Genomic DNA, 22455 nt, shown 5'->3' on the forward strand with positions numbered 1-22455 from the left:
ATATAGTAGGTAAGTATGATTTTTGTTATTTTTGGTTTCGGTTTGCTTTATATAAACGTTTCATATAGAAAGGTGCTTGTATATAGGGTTTATAGAGAGCAAAAGTATGTTGTTTTCATTATAATAATAGTTCATTTTGGTTTCGTTTAGTTTCATTCGATTTGGTTTTGTTTTAGCAAAAAGCACGATTTCCAAAAAGCAAAAATCGCATTGTCAAAAATTTGATTTAATTCGTAAGTTAATAATGGTAGTTTTGTTTATGTTCTTCCATCCCATTAAGACCAATAAATATTACTTTGGTTTTCCATCAATATACTCGTGTTCATATGCCTTTAGAAAATTATGGACTACACATACAAACATTCGATTTCCTTATAAAAATAAACAAACAGAAAATGTTGCAGAACATTATTATTTATTATTTGTAATTTTTTGTATAGATTTTCGTTTTTGATATGGAATCTTTTGTTTTTGCAAAAAGTTGAATACATAAATATGTATATTAGTTTCGAGTTGAAGTTAGGTGAAGGAATTAAATGCAATTTTACAGTGGATTAGTTGCACGAATACAATGAGAGGGAGATAGAGAGAGATAGAGAGAGAGGTAGACTAGGGGAGTGATGGACTGAGAGTGTGGGCTACACAGCTACAGATATGAAGGGATGAGATAGAGGGGAAGAAAAGTTCGGATCATGATCATTGTTTTGCCAATACCCGTTTGATTATAGTTTTACTGGTATAACTGCCTCTACTGTCCCAGCACACGCTCTCTCGCATCCCTCCCCTGGCACCCTGCCTCCCCTGCCATTTAATGTCAGTCAATGTCCTCAGCCATACACACATACTCACACACAAACACACACTGATACAGATCAAGCATACGCACTGTCGTCCCACCTCAAGCATACAACACAATCCTCGCCGCACTTCAACAATACTTGTATCGGATTCACCGACATCGTTATCGTTATCGTCATCGTCAACGTTTAACAAACAGCTCTTAGGAGTACGACTTACAATTGATTATTAAATTTAAGTTGTGTATTCAAATATTATTACATATTTATATAAATATTCTGCTAATATTTCATCTAATGCTTGTGTATGGGCGACACCTCCGTTTGTTCTGTGGTTGTCGCTGGCGCTGCTGCTGCAGCGGCTCCTAACTAGCTAAATTATCTAGAACTCTATGATGTACGAATGATCTCCGGGTACACGTCCATCTCTGCCCTTCTCCGTGGCCAGCTTATAGCTGTACGTATGAAGGAGAACGAGACCCTTCAAATAGTTCATGCTTGGATAATGGATTTTCGAGTTAAATATATGATTAGTATATATATTTACTTTTTACTTTTACTTTTATACTTGTATTTGTTTTTCCTTTTTGTTTTAGTTAATTAATAGTTATTGAGTTATAAATTGTTTTACTTTCTTTGCTTTTGTTTCTTTGTTAAGTATTTTAATGGAAGACATTTTTTATACAAGTTTAAGACACAGAAAATACTCTTTCTTTATATGTATATTGTATAGGTATGTATGTGTCGAGTGTTGAGTGTGTAAGAGTGTAGATGTGTGATTATGTATGCAAGTGTTTTGAGTGATGTGATCTATCTTTATACTTCAAATAGTTTGATTTTACTTGGTTTATTTGTTCCGTAGTAAAGAAAAGTGTGGTTTTTTTATTATTGGCCAAATCGTGATCGATATGTAAACTTCTTTATATTAAAAGAACAGAAATAACACGAAATCAAAGGTCATGCACATTTCATTTATACAATTTTGAAACTAAACCATACATTTTTATTAGATCAATTTTTTTCGTTAGCTTTCCTTTGCCTCGTCTCCATTTTTTGTTGTTTTTATAAGAAATTATGTTTGTATAAAAGTGTATATAAAATAAATGATTATTTTTCGTTTGGTTTTTGGGTTTCGTTTCGTTTTGTTTCGTTTCGTTCGCTGCAAAACTAATTGAATATTTGTTTTATAAATTATTTAATATATATATATATATATATTTATATATACTCGTACTTTTCTCATTTTTTTGTTTTATTGCTGTTCAAAAGTGGCTGTCACCCATACATACATATATACTCGTAAATACATACATACACATGTACATATTATTGCGATATGAACTGTACTGTACTGTCTACAACTTTGTTTTGGTTTTATTTGTTGGGTTCTGCTGTGCTTTTGTTTATACATTGCTGTCTGGTTTTTCAAGTCTTCCGTTTGTTCAGTGAGTTCTCCTTTTTATTTTTATTTCTTGTAAAATACTCGTACATAATACTTGATATCTTGTGCGTTCGCAGTTGAGTGCAAAATTAACTCCATATATCTCTTAGAGTTGTAAGACTGACAAAAGGAAAAAACTTGTTCTTGAATGGAATATTTTTCGGTAGGAATTTGCTCATATTGAATACTTTCTCATACTATTTACACAAACCGCATCATATGTTTAATTCAGTGAGTGCCCGTAATTATTCGGATTTGTTTTGCTCGTACCTAGGGAAATTATTGGTTAAAAAAAGGGGGCAACAAAGCTCGCTGTAGAAAGTATTTATCCTTGACTAAATAATGTGATACTCTGATTACTATTTTTCCGTTCCGCTTATTGCACAGACACGGACACATACAGAATTGAGGTTTAGCTAACGATTTGTCTAATTGTGCACGGAAAACCTCCTCCTGTCGTGCAAATTATTGTCTACAAACATATGGGTATAAACTCGTTAGTATTACTCGTGTATAACGAGGTTTGCTTCTGCGTTGCGTATTACTAAATAAATATATTAATTTCTTTCTCGTTTTGGCCATGCAAAGGGCGCCTTCAAATCAACAAACTCATATCCGTTTTCCTCTCCATCCCAACCGTGTGGTTTAAAGATGAAAAAGGGAAAAAATTAATCCTCACGACTGCTGCAGGTCCTCGTCCTCGTGCCCGTTTAGTACTCATATCACGCGTTGGACAGCACAAAGGTCACCGCCACCATCAGAATGTGGGCCACGACTACCGAGATGGACATGTGACTGAGGTTGCTGCCACGCCCACATTGCTGTATCTCGATCTCCTCGGGATGATAGTTGATGCACTTCCTGGGCCGGCGGCGCGACTCCTGCTCCTGGGTCTGGCGTCTCGTGCTGCAAGCTCCTAATAAGCCACCAGAAATGGGAGTCAACCACAGCTTCTAGTGAGCTATATGATAAGTCCGCCGAATACTCACCCACAACGCCGGACTCCTCCAAGGGCTCGATGTCCAGCTGCTTGGAGCCGCACGGACACAGAGTGTCCACTACCAGCAGGATGAGGTTGCTGTGCGGGATCTTCTGGACGCTGAACGGGCGCTCGCAGCCAGAGACGTGGCAATTGGTAAGCTTGCCCTGGAACAGATATTTAAGCTTAGACTTGGAGGTACCTCTGGGTTCTCTGAAGGCCACCTACCTTGAGTGGATTGTTTTGGCCGCCCTGCGTTAGTCGCTCCGGCTGCAGCATATACAGATCCGTGCGCAGATCGCACCTCCTCGCGTTCTGTGGATCCGGAGCAAAGCGTGGACCGGCATGTGGTTTGTGCACCTTGGGAGGTGGCGTTGTGTACTCCTAGAAGCGAAATAGATGGCACATGACATATATTTCAGAGCCTTAATAGACCGTAATCTTACCACATCTGCCGTGGTGAAGAACTCATCCATTTCTTGATCCACTGGCAAGCCATAATCATTGTCAAAATTATCATATTCATCAGAATAATTGTTCTCCACAAAGACAACATCCTCGTTGTCGTAGGTGTAGTCATCCTGCGGCCAGGCACGCAGCGTTGCCGGCATAAAGGAGAGCCAGGTGGCACTCAGGGCCACCAGATGGTTAAAGAACCAAGAGCCCAAGCGATTTGGTTTCAGAATGCCACCAGCAGCCGTATAGGGATTGTCTGCATCGGAGCACACGCCCTGAAAGTCGTTGACGGTCACTCGCTTATAGATGCGGTCCTGCACAAGCGAGTCCATAATGGTGCCATCGATCTGGCCGAAGAACTTGCCCGTGTGCTCCATCTCCTCGGAGATGATCACGAATCCGCTGTTGTCCAGCACGTAGCAATCCAGATTGTCCGAGGCGCAGGTTCTCTTGCAGCCCGATGCGCCCGCTGCAGTGCACTGAAATGGAACGAATTTTCATCAGTACGGTTCTAGAATAGCCAACCCATTACCCATTGTTTTTTTTTTACTCACAGTGGAGGTGATATTTATAAAGTGCTTGGCCAATGAATCGTGCTGGAATTGCAAGCCCACAACCCCGGCTGGGGCCTTGTGGCCGCGGTGCTCGACGAATATGGCGTGGGAGGCAGTGACCAGAGTGGCGTTCGACTTGATGGCATAGCCAGAGCCAAAGGGTACACTGTATACGAAGCTATCGGGTTCCACGGCGTGCTGATCTATGGCCCGCTTATACCAGGATGTGTCCATGGCCCTCACGTTGTCCTCGCTGAAGTGTCTGTGCGAGAAAATCAGAGAATCTTGGAGAAAATCAAATTCAAAGTAGAGCATTTGTTATCTTACGGTTCTGGGGTGTCCTCGGGCCTCTTTATGTGATCAATCCAGCGCAGGAGACCCGATCGCGTGGCCACAAAGGAGGTGGCCACCACAAACTTCGAATAGCCCTGCCTATGGGAAGAGAAAGGGATGCAATTTAGTTTCCTCGAATCGATATAGTTTTAGTGTCTTATTGCAGCGTAAAAGTTCTCGGATCACAATTTCTAGGGGATAGTGTTCAAGCCTTCTCCGTGTGGCTGGTCCTCAAAAGCGATTGCATTGTTCAAACACTACTCGAACTCGATAGAAATTACTCTTCCATTTACCTCTTGAGTATAGCCATCAAGGTGGCGATGGGACTATAGAGAATGATCATATATAAAATTTGTGCATTTAAAATTGCATTTGTAAAATAAATTATTGTACATAAATTATTTGCAGTGGGCGAAAGAATATTTCATTATGGTTATTCGTATAGTGTGTAGGGAGGAGTGGAGTGCATTAATACAGCAAAAGAACGGAAAGTTGTTTGCCATCAAAGAAAATAGAGTGGGGAAAATATATGCAGAGAGAAAATGGTTTTTGTGCTTTAGTGAAATTTTTAAATAAAACCGATTTTGAAAAATGAATAAAATATTGAATTTGAATAAATAAAAAAACTTAAAAATTTCGACAAACTATAAAAACTTTTTGCGATACTTAAAATTCAAACTTTAAATAATAAATCAATATTTAAACAATCAAATTTAAGACTACTCAAAAGTTTTACTAAATTATAAACAAATTAATAAGTATTTATTCAAGAGACTTTAGTTCATGCCCCATGAAAGTGCCTTCAACTGAATCCATACCAAGAACAAAATTAAAATTCAAAAAAATAATATAAGAAACTTATTTAGAACTTACTGCTTGTCCTCCTTGCCGTTGGAGGGGCTTGTTGTATTCCTGTCGAGACCATCGGTGACCATGGCGTCACGAACCAAGCTCTGGATGAGGGTTCGATCGCAAAAGTACGGCTCTGCCTTGCGAGAACCCTGGGCATTCAGATGCTGCGACCCAAAGTGGCTCGATCCGGGCGAATTGCCGTTGGAGCCACTGTGCATGTTGTGATGTGGCTGCGGCGACTTTGGTCGAACCTGAGGAAAGGAAATCAAAGATTAGTGGAATGCCCAGAGCAGATAACCCCACACTGGCTCATGTTCGATTGCTTACCGACATCCACTTCCAACCAGGGCGTCCAGCGCGAGCCAGAAAATGCAATACCTGCTCCTCTGGCGACCCAAAGCTGGGCTCTTGATCGCGCGACGAGTACTCGCCGGAACTCTCGCGCTCCTTCTCCAGATCGCTGACGCTATTGTACTCGCAGTACACCCATTCAGGATGTACGCGCCAGTTGTCTCCCTTAAAGTATTCGGTAACTGAAGGAGGGATTGAAAAAGCGCCATGCGTTAGTCGATGACATTAGTACGCGTATTGCAAAGGTCATCTCACCATTGTTACGCGAATGCCGGATCTCCTGCTGGGAGACTAACTCGTGGCTACCGTATTTCTCCGGGAGCACAATAGCCAGCGTGAAGGGTGTGTCCTCGATGGGACCGTAAAAGTAGCGGTGCGTTCGAGTGGAGACCCGCTTGACCTCATCGTAATGGTTGAGGATGGTGAACTCTGTTTCGCCCTCTTTGGGTCGAATCATGTCACTGCGCATCTGAAAGATGTGCAAATATGTCTAAGATATAGCCTGATCCTTGGTAAGAGATCCCATTAACACACCTCATTGAGCAGATTCTTGTTCATTTCCACTAGCTCATGATCGTTGCCGATTTCCGTTTCCGGCAGTTCCAACTCCGTGATGTCAACGGAGGCGTATTTGGGCTTGAGTTGATCGATATACTGATTGCCATCGCCCAGCGGGCGCAGATCGGGGTGGTAGAGCACGCGCCCATTATTATCGACGATAAACGAATACCCATTCGGTCCCAGCTTGTGTTGGGGTATGACCTTGCGTATCTCTTCGATGGGCACATCGGTGCCCACCACGCCCAGCAGATTGGCAACGCGCACCGAATGGTTTCGTCTATCGAAGACCGGAGTTGAAACTGTCGTAACCAGGCGTCGCTGGTACTCCGAGTCCCGGCCCAGGCCGCCAGACTTGCCGGCCACAAACACGGGACTCCAGTGCACCGGATGATCCGCCTGATACATGATCATCGGCCGCGCCATCACCAAGGCGTAGTCGATTACTTTGCGACGCGCCTCCTCGTAATCATTGATCTGGACGAAGAAGCCCTTGTTGGAGCAGGCCATGTCGTGCAGGTTGCTCCGGCTGCTCGAGTCGCTGCCAATCAGATAGGTGAAGATTCTCACCGGCATATGCGGCCAGTTGTACTGCTTGATGATGTCCTTGTGCGACTCCGAGGTGCTCTCCGTGATCAGCATTATGGCCTGGTTGCACTGACTCCCCGAGCCGGATTGATTGTACTAAGGGATGGTTAGCGGATTAGCGGTTTAGCGGCTTCCTAGAACATCACACAGAGAGGGGAAGATTGGTTACCTTGTGCAGCAGACTGAAGGCATACTCCAGGCCAGCTGTAAAGTTGGCCGTGTCCTGCAGCTTGATGGCCTTCACGGCGGACTTTATCTCCTGGATGTTGTCCGGTGTGGCACGAACCATGCGATCCTTGAAGCATGGCACGGGTGCCTTTACAACCTCCGAAAATGTGATCAGGTTGACAAAGTCATCTTCTCCGAGGGTATCCAGAATGTTGAAGGCCGTGGCCATGCCAAGATCAAAGGACTTCTCCGACATGCTAGACGAGGCGTCCAATAGAATCATCTAAGAGGCAGGGAATATTAGGCATTCAGTCATGGCTTCGTTGGATAGAGGCTACTCACAATATCCTTGGGCGAGGAGGCGGCCTGGACGAACCAGTTATGGGTGCGAAAGTCGTGGATGAGCTTGCTGCCCTTGGAACCCTCGGGGGGCCAGGCCGTCCCCGGGAAGCGACGCAGGAAGCCCGAGGATGAGCCAAAGTATTGCCATGACAATGCCGGATCTTGCTCTAAGTTGTTCTGGAACAGTGGGTCCAAATGGGCGCTCCACTGCAGTGCCGACTTCACGTCCGCCTCATCCAGATCGACGCCGTGCGGCACCAGAATCGAGCTTAGACTGAGATTGACCGGGAGGCGTTCGAAGCGTCGCATGAACCGTATATCCATATGACGGGCTCCGTCCGCCAGCTTGCCATCGGCATTATACTCGTTGATACGCCTCGCATCGTAGTGTTGCTGCTGTCCCCCCAGGGGCCCCTCTGCCTGGCCCTGGCCGTCCATCTCGGAGAGGGCCGCCTGCTCGGCCGAGTCCATCAGGCGCTGAGAATAGGAAAGGAAACGAAACGAAACGATGTTGTTGGCATTACTTGCTCTCGCTCCCATCAATCTGTATAAATATTTCTCCTTTACATTCCGGAGGGGCCTTGCAGGCGGGAAAGTTGGGCAAGTTTTCCCGCTTTATGCAATTTATTCTCTTGCTCAAGTCTTAAATTGCACAAAGCGGAGAAGAGTTTGCTTTACTTCGTTTTTGCTTTCTTTTAACCAACTTTTAGTTGCGAGTGTGTGTTAGCGTGAGTTTGAGTGTGTGTTGGTGGGTTGGGTGGAGTGTAATTCAAAGTACTGAGAAATCAGCAGGGGAATATCGAGAATGCACAGTGTCCAACCAGCCCAGCCCAGCCCAGAAGATCTTTCAGTATTTTCGTTGGAGCAATAGAGATTTCAGATACTGAGCCAGTGGGGCATACTTTCAGGCGTAAAAATATAATTCTACAGGCATGTCCGTGATTATTGTCCGACTTCCATTAGGAAAGTTTTGCTAGTGCTCAGAAAAATGGTTTCGAATATAAATTTAAACATGAATTTCGTGATTGTGTGTTCAATTTACGGTTGTTATTATCCAGTATTTTTGCAGATATTTCCAAATAGAATATAATAGAATTTTGAGTTAAAAACATAAAGGTCCCCAACAGAGGCTCTTAATCTTCTCCCACTGATTTGGCTTGTTCTCGAAATGCTCGCAACTTTAACTTTGGGCCCACTGTAGGCTCGTTTATAAGACACAAACAAGAACTTTAGCTGCAGCGAAATTAGACTCAAAGGCGGACTGGGGCTGGGGCTTGGGCTGGGCTGCCGGGGCAGACTCCTGGCTCCAAACGAGGACAAACACCTGCAGTCATAGACACTGGGGATGTGCGACTCGCTCTTTCCTCACTGCACCTGAAGATGCTGCAGACTAGAGTCAGGCTGCCATGCTGCCGAGCTGCATGTGGGTGCATTGAAATAGTTCAACTACTTTTGCACAATGGCAAAGGCAAAACTAAAAAAAAAAGGAAAAGCAAAAGCAAAGACATAAGAAGTAAAATAAAAATGCTTAAGCTTGAAGCTCACGGGTATAGAATAGACCCAGTCCAGGCGGAGTCTGAAGAAGATTTCAATGTAAATTGGCTGCCGTTGGCCAAACGCTGGCACCACGGGAATGTGTCAGCGGCTTAGACAAATGGCCACAGACTGGAGGATGGCTAAGAGGCAGACCTCCGACTCCGACTCCATCTCCAACTCCAACTCCGGGGAAAGAAAGTTGTTGCATTGAAAACTTTTTTTAGGTGAGCTCCACTCAGCCCTCAGCTGTCGACTCTCGACTCCCGACTCCCAAAGTTATTTGCACATTTTTCGAGCGTTCAAATTAGTTAAGGAGACTTAAAGTTTGGCCAAAAGGTGTTGAGTAGCAAGCTAGTTAAGGCATTAAATAATAAACACTGCCAAAAGTGAGTCAATAGAATAGAGAGAGCCCTGAGAGCGGGACTGTGTGGGAGTTGCACTTGTTTAAGATGGATAAGGGGGGGTAGCGAAGTACTGCGATAGAAGTTGCTCTTTGGGTATCCTTGGTATCTTCCCTGCAAAGGAAGGAGCTGCGTTGTCATGGTGAAAAGCCAGCAAAAGGTAGGTGAAGCTGTTACAGAGTAGTTACTCAAGTTGGGCGTTTTAGTTGCAGCAGGAAGTTGAAAACTAAGCCGCAACTACTCTGCTTCAGGTATACATACATACACAATACTTAATCCCCGCTTCCCCATCCAAGAGTTCTGCAATCCAAGCACTCATGATTGGCAGAAAAAATTCATAGATACATTTCTGTTTGCAAGGTTCTATATCCCCATAAGTAAGTATTCCAACATTTGTAGTCGTTTTGTCTAACATTCTGTATTCCGTACATAACATCGAAAAGAACGAAGATCGAAGGAAACACAACGGAACAGAGAAGCAAGCAAAACATGGTCTTGTACGAGTATTATGATATATTTGTTGTACTGTTTTTTACAATATTATGCACTTATGGACTCCAAGTCCAGACAAAGGTCGGGGCAGCCTAACAGAAGAGAAACCCGGAGAAGGGAGGCAACAAAAAAGTGTCTCCGGCACAGAAAGGGTTGCGTGAATGGATGGTGATAGGCGGGGAATGGGCGTCGAATGGGCGTCGAATGGGAATGGGACCAGAGACCGTGAGCAATGCCCTTTCGCACACAATTCTCATTTGACACCAGCTGGCTTCTTCGCCCGTTCGTTCGTCTGTGCAGCTGTCGACATCTTAACATTCAAAAGCCAACAATGACAACGACAACGATGGCAGCGACAGGGACTGGGACTGGGACTGAGACTGGGGCTAGGGCTCAGACTGGGACGACCTGCTCAAATGTCAGCGGTACAGTGTCTGGGCTCTGCCGGAATTAGCAAAATGCAGCTACTTGCACGCAATTTGTTTGCAAGACATATGAAGAAGGAGGAGCTGGAGCAGGAACAGGAGCGTGGGGACTCTGGGCGTTGGCTGGAGCAACAGCCCCAAAGGATGATGTGAGAAAAAATGTTGAGGAAAACGAACTCACATTGACCATTTGCCAAGTGAAAAGAGCCATGGCCAGAGCCAAAGCCAGCCGAGTGATTTTCCACCCTCTGTTATTTCTCTGCTTCGGGGTAATGCAAGATGTGTGTTTAAGCAACGATTTCCGTCTGGCTGAGACTTTTCTTTTCGGCTCTTTCCGTTTTTTTGTCTGTTCAATATATTTGCCGTCTGAATGGACGTGCCAAATGTTGAGGCAATAAGTTTTGTAGCCAAAGGAGAAATTTATATTACGTTTTAATATCTCTTTAGCTAAGTATTTGACGCTTTAACGGTGGCACTCCCTGCCCCCAAAGAATGGATTTCTGTGTTGAGATATTTCACCTCCTTAGACCTTAGACCCAGTGAACTGCGACCCCTTACAACAGTATCCTAGTGAAGCATCCGATTCTGAGGGACAGGGACTGACATCAAGTGGCAGCACCTGTCCCGGTGCGCCCTGCTTGGGGTCTGGCCCGTTCTTTTCTGCTGGGGTCTGCTGGGTATTTTTAGCACCAAGTGTGACAGACCGAGCTGCAGCGACACATTTGCACCCGCATTTGATGCGGTTTACTTTAAGGATTATTAACACCTTTTTACCTAAGCCAAAGCGGAACTCAACTCTTCCTTGTGGCTGGTACCTACTTACTCTTTGGCTTTTTAGTTCTGTGGAAAAGATTTTGCAATCCCCTGGACACCTAAGATTGTTTTTCTAAGCTTGGATGGTGCGGTGGAAGCCACAAGCCTCCATATAAATCTTATTTCCACGAGTCTAGAATAGTTTTTGCTGTTTAATGTTAGCCAAGCGAAATCTATAGGGAAGCAGATTGTACGCCGAAGAATAGGAAAACTCAGCTGATTATACTTCCATCATATTATTATTATCGTGCAATAAATGTATGCCTCGAAGGTCCTAGTCTTATGCGAGTTAACATACCATCCAGAGGGACTTTATTCGCTACGAAATCCACTGACGCGACCCAACCCAAAGCAGTTGCGATTGCAACGCTGCACAAATGTCACCATTTGGAGCTGCCATCTTCGCGATCTCCGTATTTTTCCTCGCTCCTTTCTGGAAGGACAGGGCAAGGCAAATGCTTTTAGTGTGAAGACATTTGCTTGCCACGTTGTTGCATGTTTCTATTTAAGAGACTCGCAGAGCTTTTCGGTACGCCCGATACACACACACGCACACCTACTTTTTTCCTACATCTATCAAGAAGTATCTATCTATCTGGCTATGTATCTATCTATGCATCCATCTACTCTCTCTCTCTCTCTCTCTCTGCCTAACTGCCGTTGCCCTCTCCCTTGCACAATGTCAACGTCAAAGTGCAAGTGGCATTATAGCAAAGAAGTCAACAGTGAACAGGAAGGCTGCTTGGGTGGTTGGGTCGTTGGGTGGTTGTGAGTGGGCAGGACGAAAAGGAAAAGGACCAAAGCAGAGACATAGACAGAGAATGACGGAAGAGGGGAAACTGTGTGACAGCAGAGGTTGGAGGGGGGCACAGACGTTTTTCTTTTTTGCCATTAAATGCAATTTTAAAGTCAATTTTAACTCGAAACCGAACGCAAATAAATGCTGTCAGCAACAGGACACGGGGCACAGGACACAGCTATTAGTGAGAGTGGACTCAGACGGGAGTAGAGGGCAGACAGTGGAGAATGTAAAAGCTGGAGAGAGAGAGAGACAGAGTGCAGGTTGTAGGTTGCAGGTTGCCCGTTGCCGGTTGCCGGTTGCACGGGGCAACAACTGAGTTAAAACAGCATTGACAGGCGTTGATAGAAATCGAATTAGTGCAGGCATTTGCTACACGTTGCAACATCAGCGAGCGCGACCGAGAGGGAGTGCACAAATTATTACGCATACGTCACGTGAACACGAACAGAAAGTCGAGCTCGTGTCGGACAGGTACTGGAGCAGAGGCCGGGCAAAATGATATGCGTGTGGCATCTGCAGCTACCTTTATGTTTACAGGCAATTAGCATTTTAATGCCGCACCAAACAAAAGGCAACGGCAGGTGCCCAAGCGAATGATACGAGGGCGATGAAAGGCGGGAACCGGCATCCTATAGAGAGCAAAATGAATACGAAGCATGGGTATGACGTTGATGGAGGTGAATGCGAGTGGCAATGTTAAAGCAGAACAGGGCAGCCCTGCTCTGTCCTGGCCTGGCCAGAGCAGAACAGAACAGAACAGAAAGAACAGAGCCAAGGGGCACAAGGTGCAGGGGCCATCAGGTGCTTGCCTGGTCGCGCACGAGTTGGTTTTCATTATTTTTCATGTTCGACATGAGCGCAAATTGCCGGCAACAGGCGGGATAGGCGGGTAAGGCAGTGTTATAGAGCCACACCAGCTCCAGTTGAATGAATTGAATGTGATAACGTTCTCAAGATACATTTTATAAGTGACTTCAAAACTATAAGCCGGCAAAGATGATTTTGTTTTTTGAACACCTCACATGTACATAATAATATTTATTGTAAATATAGATTTTTATTGCACACTTCATTTATTGCTAGGAATTTAAATATAGGTTTCACATAGACGTACTGGACACAACACAAATTATATTAGGTCAGGACTGCGATTAGGAAATGGCTATTATCCTCTTCTTTGATGCTGCCTCTCGACGCAGTCGAAGAGGCCATTCAAATTGTGCAGATCAATGACGATATTGCCGTTCCTGGCATATAGTCCTCCGTTGCATCCCTGCGGCGCTGCCACACAGCAGGCCACACACAAACAGGCCACCAGCAAAAGCAATACGAAGGTCTTTGAATCCATTTTCAGGCTGTAGCACTGTTCGTCTCAATAGGCAAAACACAACTGGTCGCTCAGGTGACTAATGAACGAGATTATATGTGAACTTAATCGAATCGGGAGAATCCCACAGTCAAGCCCGAGCCTAAGAATACTTCATGTACTACGCAGATAAGCGACTTATGCATATGTATGTACTCAACTGATCAATTGATCAACTGACAGGCGGAAAAACAGGTCAAAGTATTGCATTAATCGCTCGGCTTAACAGCTCGGCTCCCAACACTCAGAGGAGGAATTTCCAGATTAAAATTATGACTGACTGGCTTTCTTCTTTATTACTTTTTGTCTTAATAGCATATAAATTATCAAGAAATATTATTGCTTATCTGTGTACAACCAGCACAACAGAGGACCGATAATACACCAAAGCTGAGAACTTCTCTCTAAGCCCCTTCTGAGCGGCGCCACTGGCCTGTCAATCCACTTATTGCTAAGCGTGCAAGAAACCTGTATCTTTCTTACATTATTTTTATAAGGTGGGCAGATCCCACTAAGGTGTTCGACATATTTATTTTGTGCGCAGAAGCATATGGGAAATTCTTTACGTCATTCTGGGAATTGTGTGCCTTGAGTACGAAAAGTTCATTCTATCGGATCGGGTTTATATGGTAGAGATAACGTAATCCGCTCTGGTCTCCTGGAGCAAAAATTACTCAAATAGCTGTCGAAAGGTGGGTAATAGTAGGGCCAGTACATTTCAGTCCAACGTACGCTTTTACTATACCTTACCTTTAAAGAGGTAAAATACTCTGACCAAAGGGTATACCTTTGGCATGAACAGGTATGTATGTATAGATATAGCAATGTCCGTCTGCTTATATTCGAACTCAGTCTTTAATGCATCTCAACGAAAGCTTGAATACATCCCTCTAAGAAAATACATACTGTTTCTGATTGGAAAACTGAAAGGGTATATAAGCTTCGGCACGCTGGTTCCCTACCGGTTTTAATATTCTGTGGAACTGATTTCCCTATCTATACAAATACCACGATCAGGCCCTGTCTATTTCAGTTCCATTTCTGTACTAGGAATGACTGGGGACTAGGAGATATTTTTTTGAGCTGAGCTCTACCGGGGCAGGGTGATGCCGCTTCTCCTTGTGGCGATCAAAAATTCTGTGGAAGCCGTTGTGAAAACGATTTCACGTACATGATCACTTTTCATCAGATAATTCGGTAGTGCTTTGTTCTGCTCTGCGGTGCAATTTTCTCAGAAATTGTTCATCTACGTACGAGTACCATCCTCGGTAAGGATACACACCATACGATATTCTCTATTTATTTATTCTCTACCTGACCTCTAACGACTCTAGAATTGAGTACGAGTATGCGGGAAAACGTAAGCCGACGCAGTCAAAATGGAGAGTGGACCCCCCTGTAAGGGAGCTTCTTCGCATGGGATTTGCTTTTATCTCGTTTTCCCTCGCCCTGAGGTTCAAGTTTCTGGCTCAGCGATGACCCACCGGAGACGTGCTCTGCTGTCCGTCTGCGTGTAGGTGAGGGCAAGGTGGCCAAAAGGTGTGTGTCCGTCTGTGTTAGCCATTTCATAAATGTTTCAAACATTTCCCGGTCAATCTTATATTTGGCCAAACAACAAAAGCCAGGCCAGAATGGTCGTTGCTCACTTTCCGGCTTGGCTCTTTTGGGTATGCTTTTTTCTTTATTTTTTTCTGCCTTCTACCAACAGGAGTTGTCTGGCCAGTCGCTGATTTTGTTGTTGGCTGTTTTTGATGTTGCCGCGTCTGTGGCTGTTGTTGTAGTTGTTGCTTTTGCCGTTGCTGTTGCCGTTGCTGTTCATGTGGGTTGATTTTTAATTAATGGTGCTTCGTATGCGTTTTGCGTCAGGGCCAAAAACTTCCGGCCACCAGATGGGAGGAGAGGAAGGACAGCAGCAGCAGCAGCAGCAGCAGTGAGCCCAAGGGACAGCATCTGCGTATGCTCTGTACTATTCTCGTATGGTATGTGTGAGCGTGTTGTCCGCAAGAAACCGTTTGCAAAAACAAACAAACCAAACGAAACGAAACCCACAAAAAATACGCATACAAAACCAATTTAATCGATATTTTGCGGAAATCATAAAAAATTATTTATGTATATCCACGCACTTGGCAACACGGCTAGGACCGGGACCGGGATCAGACCAGGACCAGAGCCAGGCCTCGCATTAAATCTGCCCTCATGCGTTGATTATAACATTTAATTGTTATGCTGGGCCTTATTAATGATGACTGTACGTGTTGTTTGCTCGATTCTCTCCCTCAAGTTGTAAATAATTTCATAATTAAATTAAATGGAATTAAATTAATGCGAGATATTGATGCAGTGGGGCATACGAAATAATTTACCATTCGCGAGAGAGAGGAAAACTTTCCGCCAGATGAATGATGTTAGGGAGAGAGGGAAATGGAGCTAAGGAGACACTTTGCCAGAACAATCAATCAAAATGCTGCGCCAAAAAAAACAGAAAATCGCTTGAGTGAAGAGCCATTGGCATTTATAGGCCCAGACAGTGGGTCGAGAGCAGTGGCAAACGCTGCCAAAATAAACCAAAAGGGCAAATTAAAATCTGTAATGACGAAAACAGAAACCACATTTCTTATAGATGTAAGAGAAATGATTTCAAAATTCAACTAGAAGTGGTCGAATTCGAATAGATGGCCTATTCACATCATCCATTCATCAGACACTGAGATAGATGAGTCCAAGGACAATTCCTTAGTGAGAGTACTAATTAGCATTAAATTTTGCTGATCTTTTGAACATTATTAATTTTATTTGCTTAAATTCCAAAAATTGTATTAAGTCTCTTAAGGTCTGTTTCGAGTACCTAGACGACAGCGACAGGTCTTATCAGCATAATATGAGTTCTGAGTTATATAAAAGCCGGAGAAAAGACTCAAGTGGATCAGTGCGTTTCGAAAATCTTCGCCAGCAATGTCACGAATCGAAGCTCTAGTTCCGATATTTATCCTGGCATTGGCCGCAGCAGGAGTTCTTGGAAAGAACTGTGGCAACTCCCGGAACAAAGAATGTGTGCCGCGAATTTTGTGCGACAACGGATCAGTCATCAGGGATGGACGTGCACTGTTCTCATATCGTTCGTTGCTGGCAGGCAATGAGGGCTGCGATACCACCGAGGTCTGCTGCTCCATCACAGATAAGGTAAGTCCACAAAATCATTTTATTGATCGATCCGAGGCTGGGGCGTTCTGTAGGGTATCACTTGATGACTCTTTCAGGTTTCTACCCCCATTCTCGACTTAGAGGTGTCCGCTCCAACCGAATGTGGACACCGAAACGAAAATGGACTGCACTACACTATGACCGAGGCAGCAGATGTGGCCCAGATGGGTGAATTTCCCTGGGTGGTGGCTCTGCTACTCAAGTCGGATGAATCATATATGGGTGCTGGAACATTGATTGGATCAGACGTAGTCCTTACGGCCGCCCATGTCGTGGCGAATCTCCAACCAGGACAGCTTCTCGTCAGGGCTGGTGAATGGGACTTTAAAATTGAGACTGAATTGCAGCGGCATGTGAATGTCGATGTTAGGCTCATCGAAAGCCATCCGGACTTCAAAGCATCGACTGGAGAGAGCAATCTGGCACTGCTCTTCCTGAGTAAGAAACTAAGGACACAGATCCACATCTGTCCCGCGTGTCTGCCAAGAGCGGACAGGAGTTTCGACCACAGCAGATGCTTTGTCAGCGGCTGGGGCAAGAAGACCTTTGAATCCGACTCCTACATGAATATATTGAAGAAAGTTGAGGTGCCCGTGGTGGGTCGTGAACTGTGCCAACAACAACTGAGACGATCCGTCCTGGGACCCTACTTTACGATCGACTCCAGCTTAATTTGCGCAGGCGGCGAACGGGGCAAGGACGCGTGTAAGGGCGATGGCGGAGCCGCATTGGTCTGTCCTCTGGCCAACGATAAAAACCGCTATGAACAGGCTGGCATCGTCAATTGGGGCGTTGGCTGTGGAGTGGAGAACATTCCGGCTGTCTATACAAATGTCGCCCTCTTCCGTGAATGGATTGATATGAAAATTGCGGAAAAATCGATTTCCAGCGGTAATTTTGGTACCGCTTCTACGGTTTCACTCGGCACCGGTTCTGAAGGTAAAGCCGTAGTATTTGAACGTACTGGAGGATCTATTTCTAGTTCGGCCACAGCTGGTCGTGTTGAATCAACAGGTAGCGGCGTTATCTGCGGAACCGGCGGTATCGGTGGAATCGGCAGTATCGGCGGTAGAGTCGATAGAGGCGGATCTATCTCTAGTTCGGCCACAGCTGGTCGTGTTGAATCAACAGGTAGCGGCGTTATCGGCGGTATCGGTGGAATCGGCAGTATCGGCGGTAGAGGCGGATCTATCTCTAGTTCGGCCACAACTAGTCGTGTTGAATCAAAAGGTAGTGGCGGTAGCGGCGGTAGAGGATCAAGCGGGACTTTAGAAGGTGGTCGGGTATCCAAAAGTAGTACATTTGTGACCGTTTCTGACGTCTGGTCATCTTTTGGCTCTTCTTCAAACTGTGATATGAATAACCTATCGAATAACTCTAAAGAGCCAGCAATGATTCCCATCTAAAACGGTCTGTACACTTAATGATGCATTGTTAACTATATAGTGGGAGGTTTGTGAATAAAAACATTTTTTCCCTCATTCGTGATTGTTTATTTTGACCGAAGCCGAGGCGTGCCATTTGCATTCTGTAGCTGATAGACAAACTGATTGGGAGGTCAGATGTCAAGCAGCTTTCCTAGAGAGATTATGGGGAAGTCCACTGAAGACCGAGCAGCCACGTTACTTTGACTGAAGAATAGCCTCAAGCTCATCTTGTTTCTTCCTACTCCTACTTTGCAGCCTTTTCCTAATGGTGCCCGATCCTGCTACGAATATACACACATATCCCTTGGTGATTCCGCACAATCAACCCACCGCCTGCTGCAAAATATTCCCACGGTAAACGAGGTCTATTGATACAGAGGGACAGAGGACAAGAGACAGGGGACAGGGGACACTGGGAAGCCGCAAAGAGAGTGAGCAGCAAGCAGCAGTATCCGCGACCAGGACCACAACACCGCATTGATGGGGAGTGAGAGAAGAGGAGAATGAAGATGGGGAGAGACGAGACGAGACGAGGCGAGGAGAGTACTTGGCCAGAAGCAGCACTTGGACGCGGAACAGCGCACGCACGGCAGCAGCTGCGGGTGCCATCAAAAACTTCTGCTTGTGGCTGTGGCTGGGCGCACTTTAATTTCAATTTGGCGCCGACCTCTTCTTCGCCTCCTTTCTCCACCGTTGGCTTGGCGTCCCCATGCGGCCCCATTCGCGAGCTTCAACATCACCGCAATGAGACTTGCCCCACGGCAATTTATTGTTTTCCACTTTACGCCGGCGTCCCCATCCTCCTCCCACCGGGCAGACGAGCAGACGGGCAGGCGGCAGACCCGTTGTCCTGTCTCGTCCCCTTGTGATTGTTTTGCTGTGTGTTTTTTAGTGTCCTCCTTAAATTCGGGAGTGCCCTGCTGCTTGCCCTCTGAGCATTCAGCGATTGAGCCACTTGTCAATTGTAGGCACATCAGAAGGAGAGCGGCAGAGAGAATCCGAATCGGCATCGGAATCGGGGCAGGGGATCCACTTACCATGACAGCGTTGCGCTTGAAGTCCATAAAGTTCTTCACCTCGGCAGCCAGTTCACGCAGTAGGATAATGCCGTCCTTGCGCTTCACCTCGATGTCGTTGTCCTTGAAGCGCTGCAAATGGACAAGCGGAAAAGCAAATATAATTTCCAAATACGATGCGTACACAATTCTCAGTACATTTTACTGTCATCAACTATAAAACCGGTGCTCGATGCTCCTCGGTTCAGTACACAAAAAGAGGGTTAAAGGGCTATAAAACTTTGGCGCTTTGGTTATTGTACAACATAAAACACTGATGTACTTCGGCAAGGGTTTCGCGAATGGATGGAAGCGGTTTCTATGGCTGCAGGCAACTCTTAAATTGATATTAAATTGATTTTAATGCTTCTTATTAATTTAATTAGATTTTCATTGGCTGCGGGCCGGGCTTGCGGCTCTCTTCCTCTTTTCCAGGCCATTAGGATACTTGCTAAAAAGAGTGGGGCCAGCTTAAAGACATGCGACGAGGCGAGGACTGTCATAATTGGCCAAAAATTTGTTGTCATTAACGTTTGAATTAAATTAAATCAGTTTCAGTTATTATATTCTATTATATTCATTGAAAACTGATTAAATGGCAGGTACCTATATAATATAATCGAGCATTCGCATGAACATGGTATAGCCTATCGCCCTCAGAGGCTAGATGGTTATGAAGCACTGCCTTTGATTGGTTCAACTATTGGGACTTCTGTCTATATCTTCTATGTTTTTCATTCTCCTCGTTCTCACTCTTTCCCTTTCGTCTTCTCAGACTCTTGCTACTCTGCCAAATGTGTCTAATTAAATTTCACATTCCATTGCATTTATCCCTCGGGACCCACAAGCACTCCATCCTTTTCTTGGCCAACTTCTTATAGCTGTGAAAGAAAGAGAGAGAAAAACACGCACAGATTCTAGTTGGAGATGGTAGCGGAGACTCACATTTAGTGGACAAGTTAATGGCTCCAACATTTTGCTTTGATTTTGCCATCCTCATACACTGACTCACACTGAGGCGCACACCCACACAAGATGGGAGCCCCCCTTCCATTATAATGATTTTGCCATTGAACGTGTTGTCATTTGTTTTAATGGAAAATTCTGATGAGTTTTCTTTTCTTTTGGCTCTGAGAATTCCCATAATCATAATCGAACAATGACGGAGGAAGCAAGAGGCAGGCAAGCGAAAAATGAGTACGGGTAGCATAACCTTAGACAGAGGGAGCAAATGCATTTTATGACTTTTTTATGCATTTAACTGCCACAAATTAGCCATTCCGAAATGAAGTTAAGTTGAGGCGGGGCCACGCCCCACAACACACACTCACACACACACACACACACACACACACACGAACAAACCCTCTCAGATCGACCCATTTGCAAGCCCATTTCAAATTGTCACTTATCAAACAAACTGTCAGTTAAATTATATTTTTGCCCATCGCATTTGTAACCATCAACGTCGCTGCATCCCCGAGAGAGTGCCTGAGTGTGAGTGTCTCTGTACATGTCTCCGGCGAATTAATTAGAAAACTTTTCTTAACTGATTCAGTGCCAGCAGCAGAAGCAGCAGCAGAGGCAGAAGCAGCAGTGGAGAAACTGAGACGCCTTCAAAGCTTCTCGGGAAGGGAAGTACACTGAAAAACAAAGTACGAAGGCTATGCTACCGTTAATTACTACTCAACAGATGCGAATATGATAAGAAAATCGATGGCATTACTTGAATATTGTATTTTTTATGGATTAATATTAATAAAAAAAAAACCCCTATAACCGTGCTATTATGGTGATTTGTTTCTTTGACTTCAGATTGTGCTTATAGCTGCCGTTTATTGAGTTTCAGGTTTTTTCCTGTGTATTCCCTTAGCTGTATGTCTGTGAGGGTGTACCACACCACTACCCACACCAGAGACCGTGCAAATATTTGTGGCTTGAGCCAAAATGCTCCCATGTTCCATTTGCCTTTTACGAGTAGCTCTGTGTGTGGGCCTGGCCGCAAAACTAAAACTGCAGGGAGAAAACTCTTTGAGGCATTCATTAGTTGGCTAAAGAAAATGTCACACACACACACGCAGACACACACATGAAAGTTTGGAAAAAAGAAAGTATTACTCTCACAAGAGATAGCCTGACTCGCTCTCCTTCTAGGAATCTCCGTCCCTGTCCAAGTTGTAATCCATTGAGCATTATAAATTCTACACGAGGATTTAAAACGCCCAAATTATGTCTGCTGCTGCACTTGGCTTACAGACGTTTCCGCCCAATGCGGCACGAATGGGCCAAGACAGTAGCCTCCTCACGACTTCTCAGGATATTAGCAAAACGGAGCTTGGCAGTTTACTTGCTTGTGGGTAAGGAATTTCGATTGCCTGACTGAAAAGTCATTGGAAGTGATTCGAAACGATAACGTAATTGATTATGACGTACAAAACTGCAGGAAATCGATTTCAAAATGCCACAGTTAGAAGATTACAAGTCCCAAGTTTCACATTTGGAAATAACCCAACACATTGGCAATTGCTAATCTCTATACTTCTAAGTACGTGCTGGATTTGAGTTGGGCTCTCTCGTAATGTGCCGCATAGGCGTTTAAAAAGATTAAAAGATGACCTCCACTAATATGCATTATATTTCTTCAGTAAGAAAAACATTTTCACTTCACTTTACAACTTTTAGATTGGAGAAACCATTTTCATCACTCACCCCGCCAAACCCTTGCAACAGACACGCTCCGATAAAGTTTTTCCCCGAAAATGATTTATAGCATCTGGAAATCCATTAGCAAACTATTGCGAAATCAAAGCAATAATAGCCGACGGTTAAAAAGTAGAAAAAATCGAGAAGAGGAGCGCCCCATTGGGCGGAGAAAATGCATTGAAAATTAAAAGCATGTCAAGCAACAAGCCGCAGCATAAAAGAGAATCAATGAGGGAAAATTAAAAAATAAAATAAAAATTACGTATACGTATTTGATAGGAAAAAGAAAGCGGAGCCCTCAAGAAGCTAGCCGTGGCAGTGGGAGTGGGGCACCAGTGGTAGCGGCCACGCCCACAAAAACCTCACACAACTTTTATGCGATGGCAACATTTTATAAAGCAATTTCCACGAGAGCAGCATCGAAATGCAATGCACGCCTGAAGGACACGCGCGTGTGTGTGTGTGTTAGAGTGTCCTACTGGGGGTGGAGAGGGTTGGGTGGATGGGTGGATGGGTGGGTGAGGGAGTGCAGAGAACTATATACAATATGTATACAATATGGCAAGGACTCGCAGAGGGAGAGCAGTTGCAGGAGCAGCAGCGGCTGTAGCAGCAGCGGCAGCAGCAGCCATAGAAAGTTTTTCATTTTGCGGTTGACTCTGGAATTCGAAAATGTTGCGCAAGGCGAAGCCCTAAGGCGGCCGACTCGTCCTGCTCGCTCTGCATGTCCCTCCTGCTATCCACTCGCTGGGTGCGTATGCAGCTGGCGCAAAACTTTAAGTAGAGCAAGGACAGCTCGGGAGGATGGGATC

At 44.9% G+C, this 22455-nt stretch overlaps 3 protein-coding genes across 7 annotated transcripts in view; 1 reads left to right on the forward strand and 2 right to left on the reverse strand.

Annotated features, from left to right (window-relative positions):
• Positions 1-2029: 2029 nt before the first annotated feature.
• LOC6603378 (voltage-dependent calcium channel subunit alpha-2/delta-3) overlaps positions 2030-22455 on the reverse strand; it is a 40680-nt gene continuing 20254 nt past the window's right edge. Inside the window, exons 3-16 of one of the 2 annotated variants that reach the window (XM_026988058.1) lie at positions 18923-19033; positions 7420-7896; positions 7079-7360; positions 6298-7005; positions 6019-6232; positions 5740-5945; positions 5434-5663; positions 4854-4886; positions 4555-4659; positions 4228-4489; positions 3664-4152; positions 3446-3601; positions 3228-3384; positions 2030-3154 (exon numbers count right to left, since the gene is read on the reverse strand). In XM_026988058.1, the coding sequence (XP_026843859.1) occupies positions 2961-3154; positions 3228-3384; positions 3446-3601; positions 3664-4152; positions 4228-4489; positions 4555-4659; positions 4854-4886; positions 5434-5663; positions 5740-5945; positions 6019-6232; positions 6298-7005; positions 7079-7360; positions 7420-7896; positions 18923-19033 (3624 nt within the window). In that variant the 3' untranslated portion in view covers positions 2030-2960. The remainder of the gene's footprint in view (positions 3155-3227; positions 3385-3445; positions 3602-3663; positions 4153-4227; positions 4490-4554; positions 4660-4853; positions 4887-5433; positions 5664-5739; positions 5946-6018; positions 6233-6297; positions 7006-7078; positions 7361-7419; positions 7897-18922; positions 19034-22455) is intronic. The other variant, XM_026988059.1, reaches the window with a different exon arrangement.
• Positions 12909-13260, reverse strand: LOC113565582. Its single transcript, XM_026988063.1, has one exon. It carries the CDS (start codon positions 13234-13236, stop codon positions 13054-13056), a length of 183 nt encoding a protein of 60 aa, XP_026843864.1. The 5' UTR covers positions 13237-13260; the 3' UTR covers positions 12909-13053.
• On the forward strand, positions 14290-17939 carry LOC6603379 (phenoloxidase-activating factor 2). Of its 4 annotated transcripts, none has more exons than XR_003408691.1 (3): positions 14292-14522; positions 14589-14793; positions 14963-15580. XR_003408691.1 is itself a non-coding variant. In XM_002028329.2 (3 exons), exons 2-3 carry the CDS (start codon positions 16210-16212, stop codon positions 17862-17864), a joined length of 1578 nt encoding a protein of 525 aa, XP_002028365.1. In that variant the 5' UTR covers positions 14298-14522; positions 16079-16209; the 3' UTR covers positions 17865-17939. The 4 variants fall into 4 exon arrangements, 1 of the variants encoding a protein (XP_002028365.1); XR_003408692.1 differs by having other exon boundaries at positions 14589-14771; XM_002028329.2 differs by lacking the exons at positions 14589-14793; positions 14963-15580 and adding exons at positions 16079-16437; positions 16515-17939 and having other exon boundaries at positions 14298-14522.

This window comes from Drosophila persimilis, unplaced genomic scaffold (assembly GCF_003286085.1).
Source record: "Drosophila persimilis strain 14011-0111.01,24,50 unplaced genomic scaffold, DperRS2 tig00000124-arrow-pilon, whole genome shotgun sequence".
Lineage (NCBI taxonomy): Eukaryota > Metazoa > Arthropoda > Insecta > Diptera > Drosophilidae > Drosophila > Drosophila persimilis.

Coding starts and splice junctions, on each gene's coding strand:
- LOC113565582 (XM_026988063.1), bottom strand. CDS start 13,236: ATGGATTCAAAGACCTTCGTATTGCTTTTGCTGGTGGCCTGTTTGTGT.
- LOC6603379 (XM_002028329.2), top strand. CDS start 16,210: ATGTCACGAATCGAAGCTCTAGTTCCGATATTTATCCTGGCATTGGCC. Junction 16,438..16,514: donor GCTGCTCCATCACAGATAAG/GTAAGTCCACAA, acceptor TGACTCTTTCAG/GTTTCTACCCCCATTCTCGA.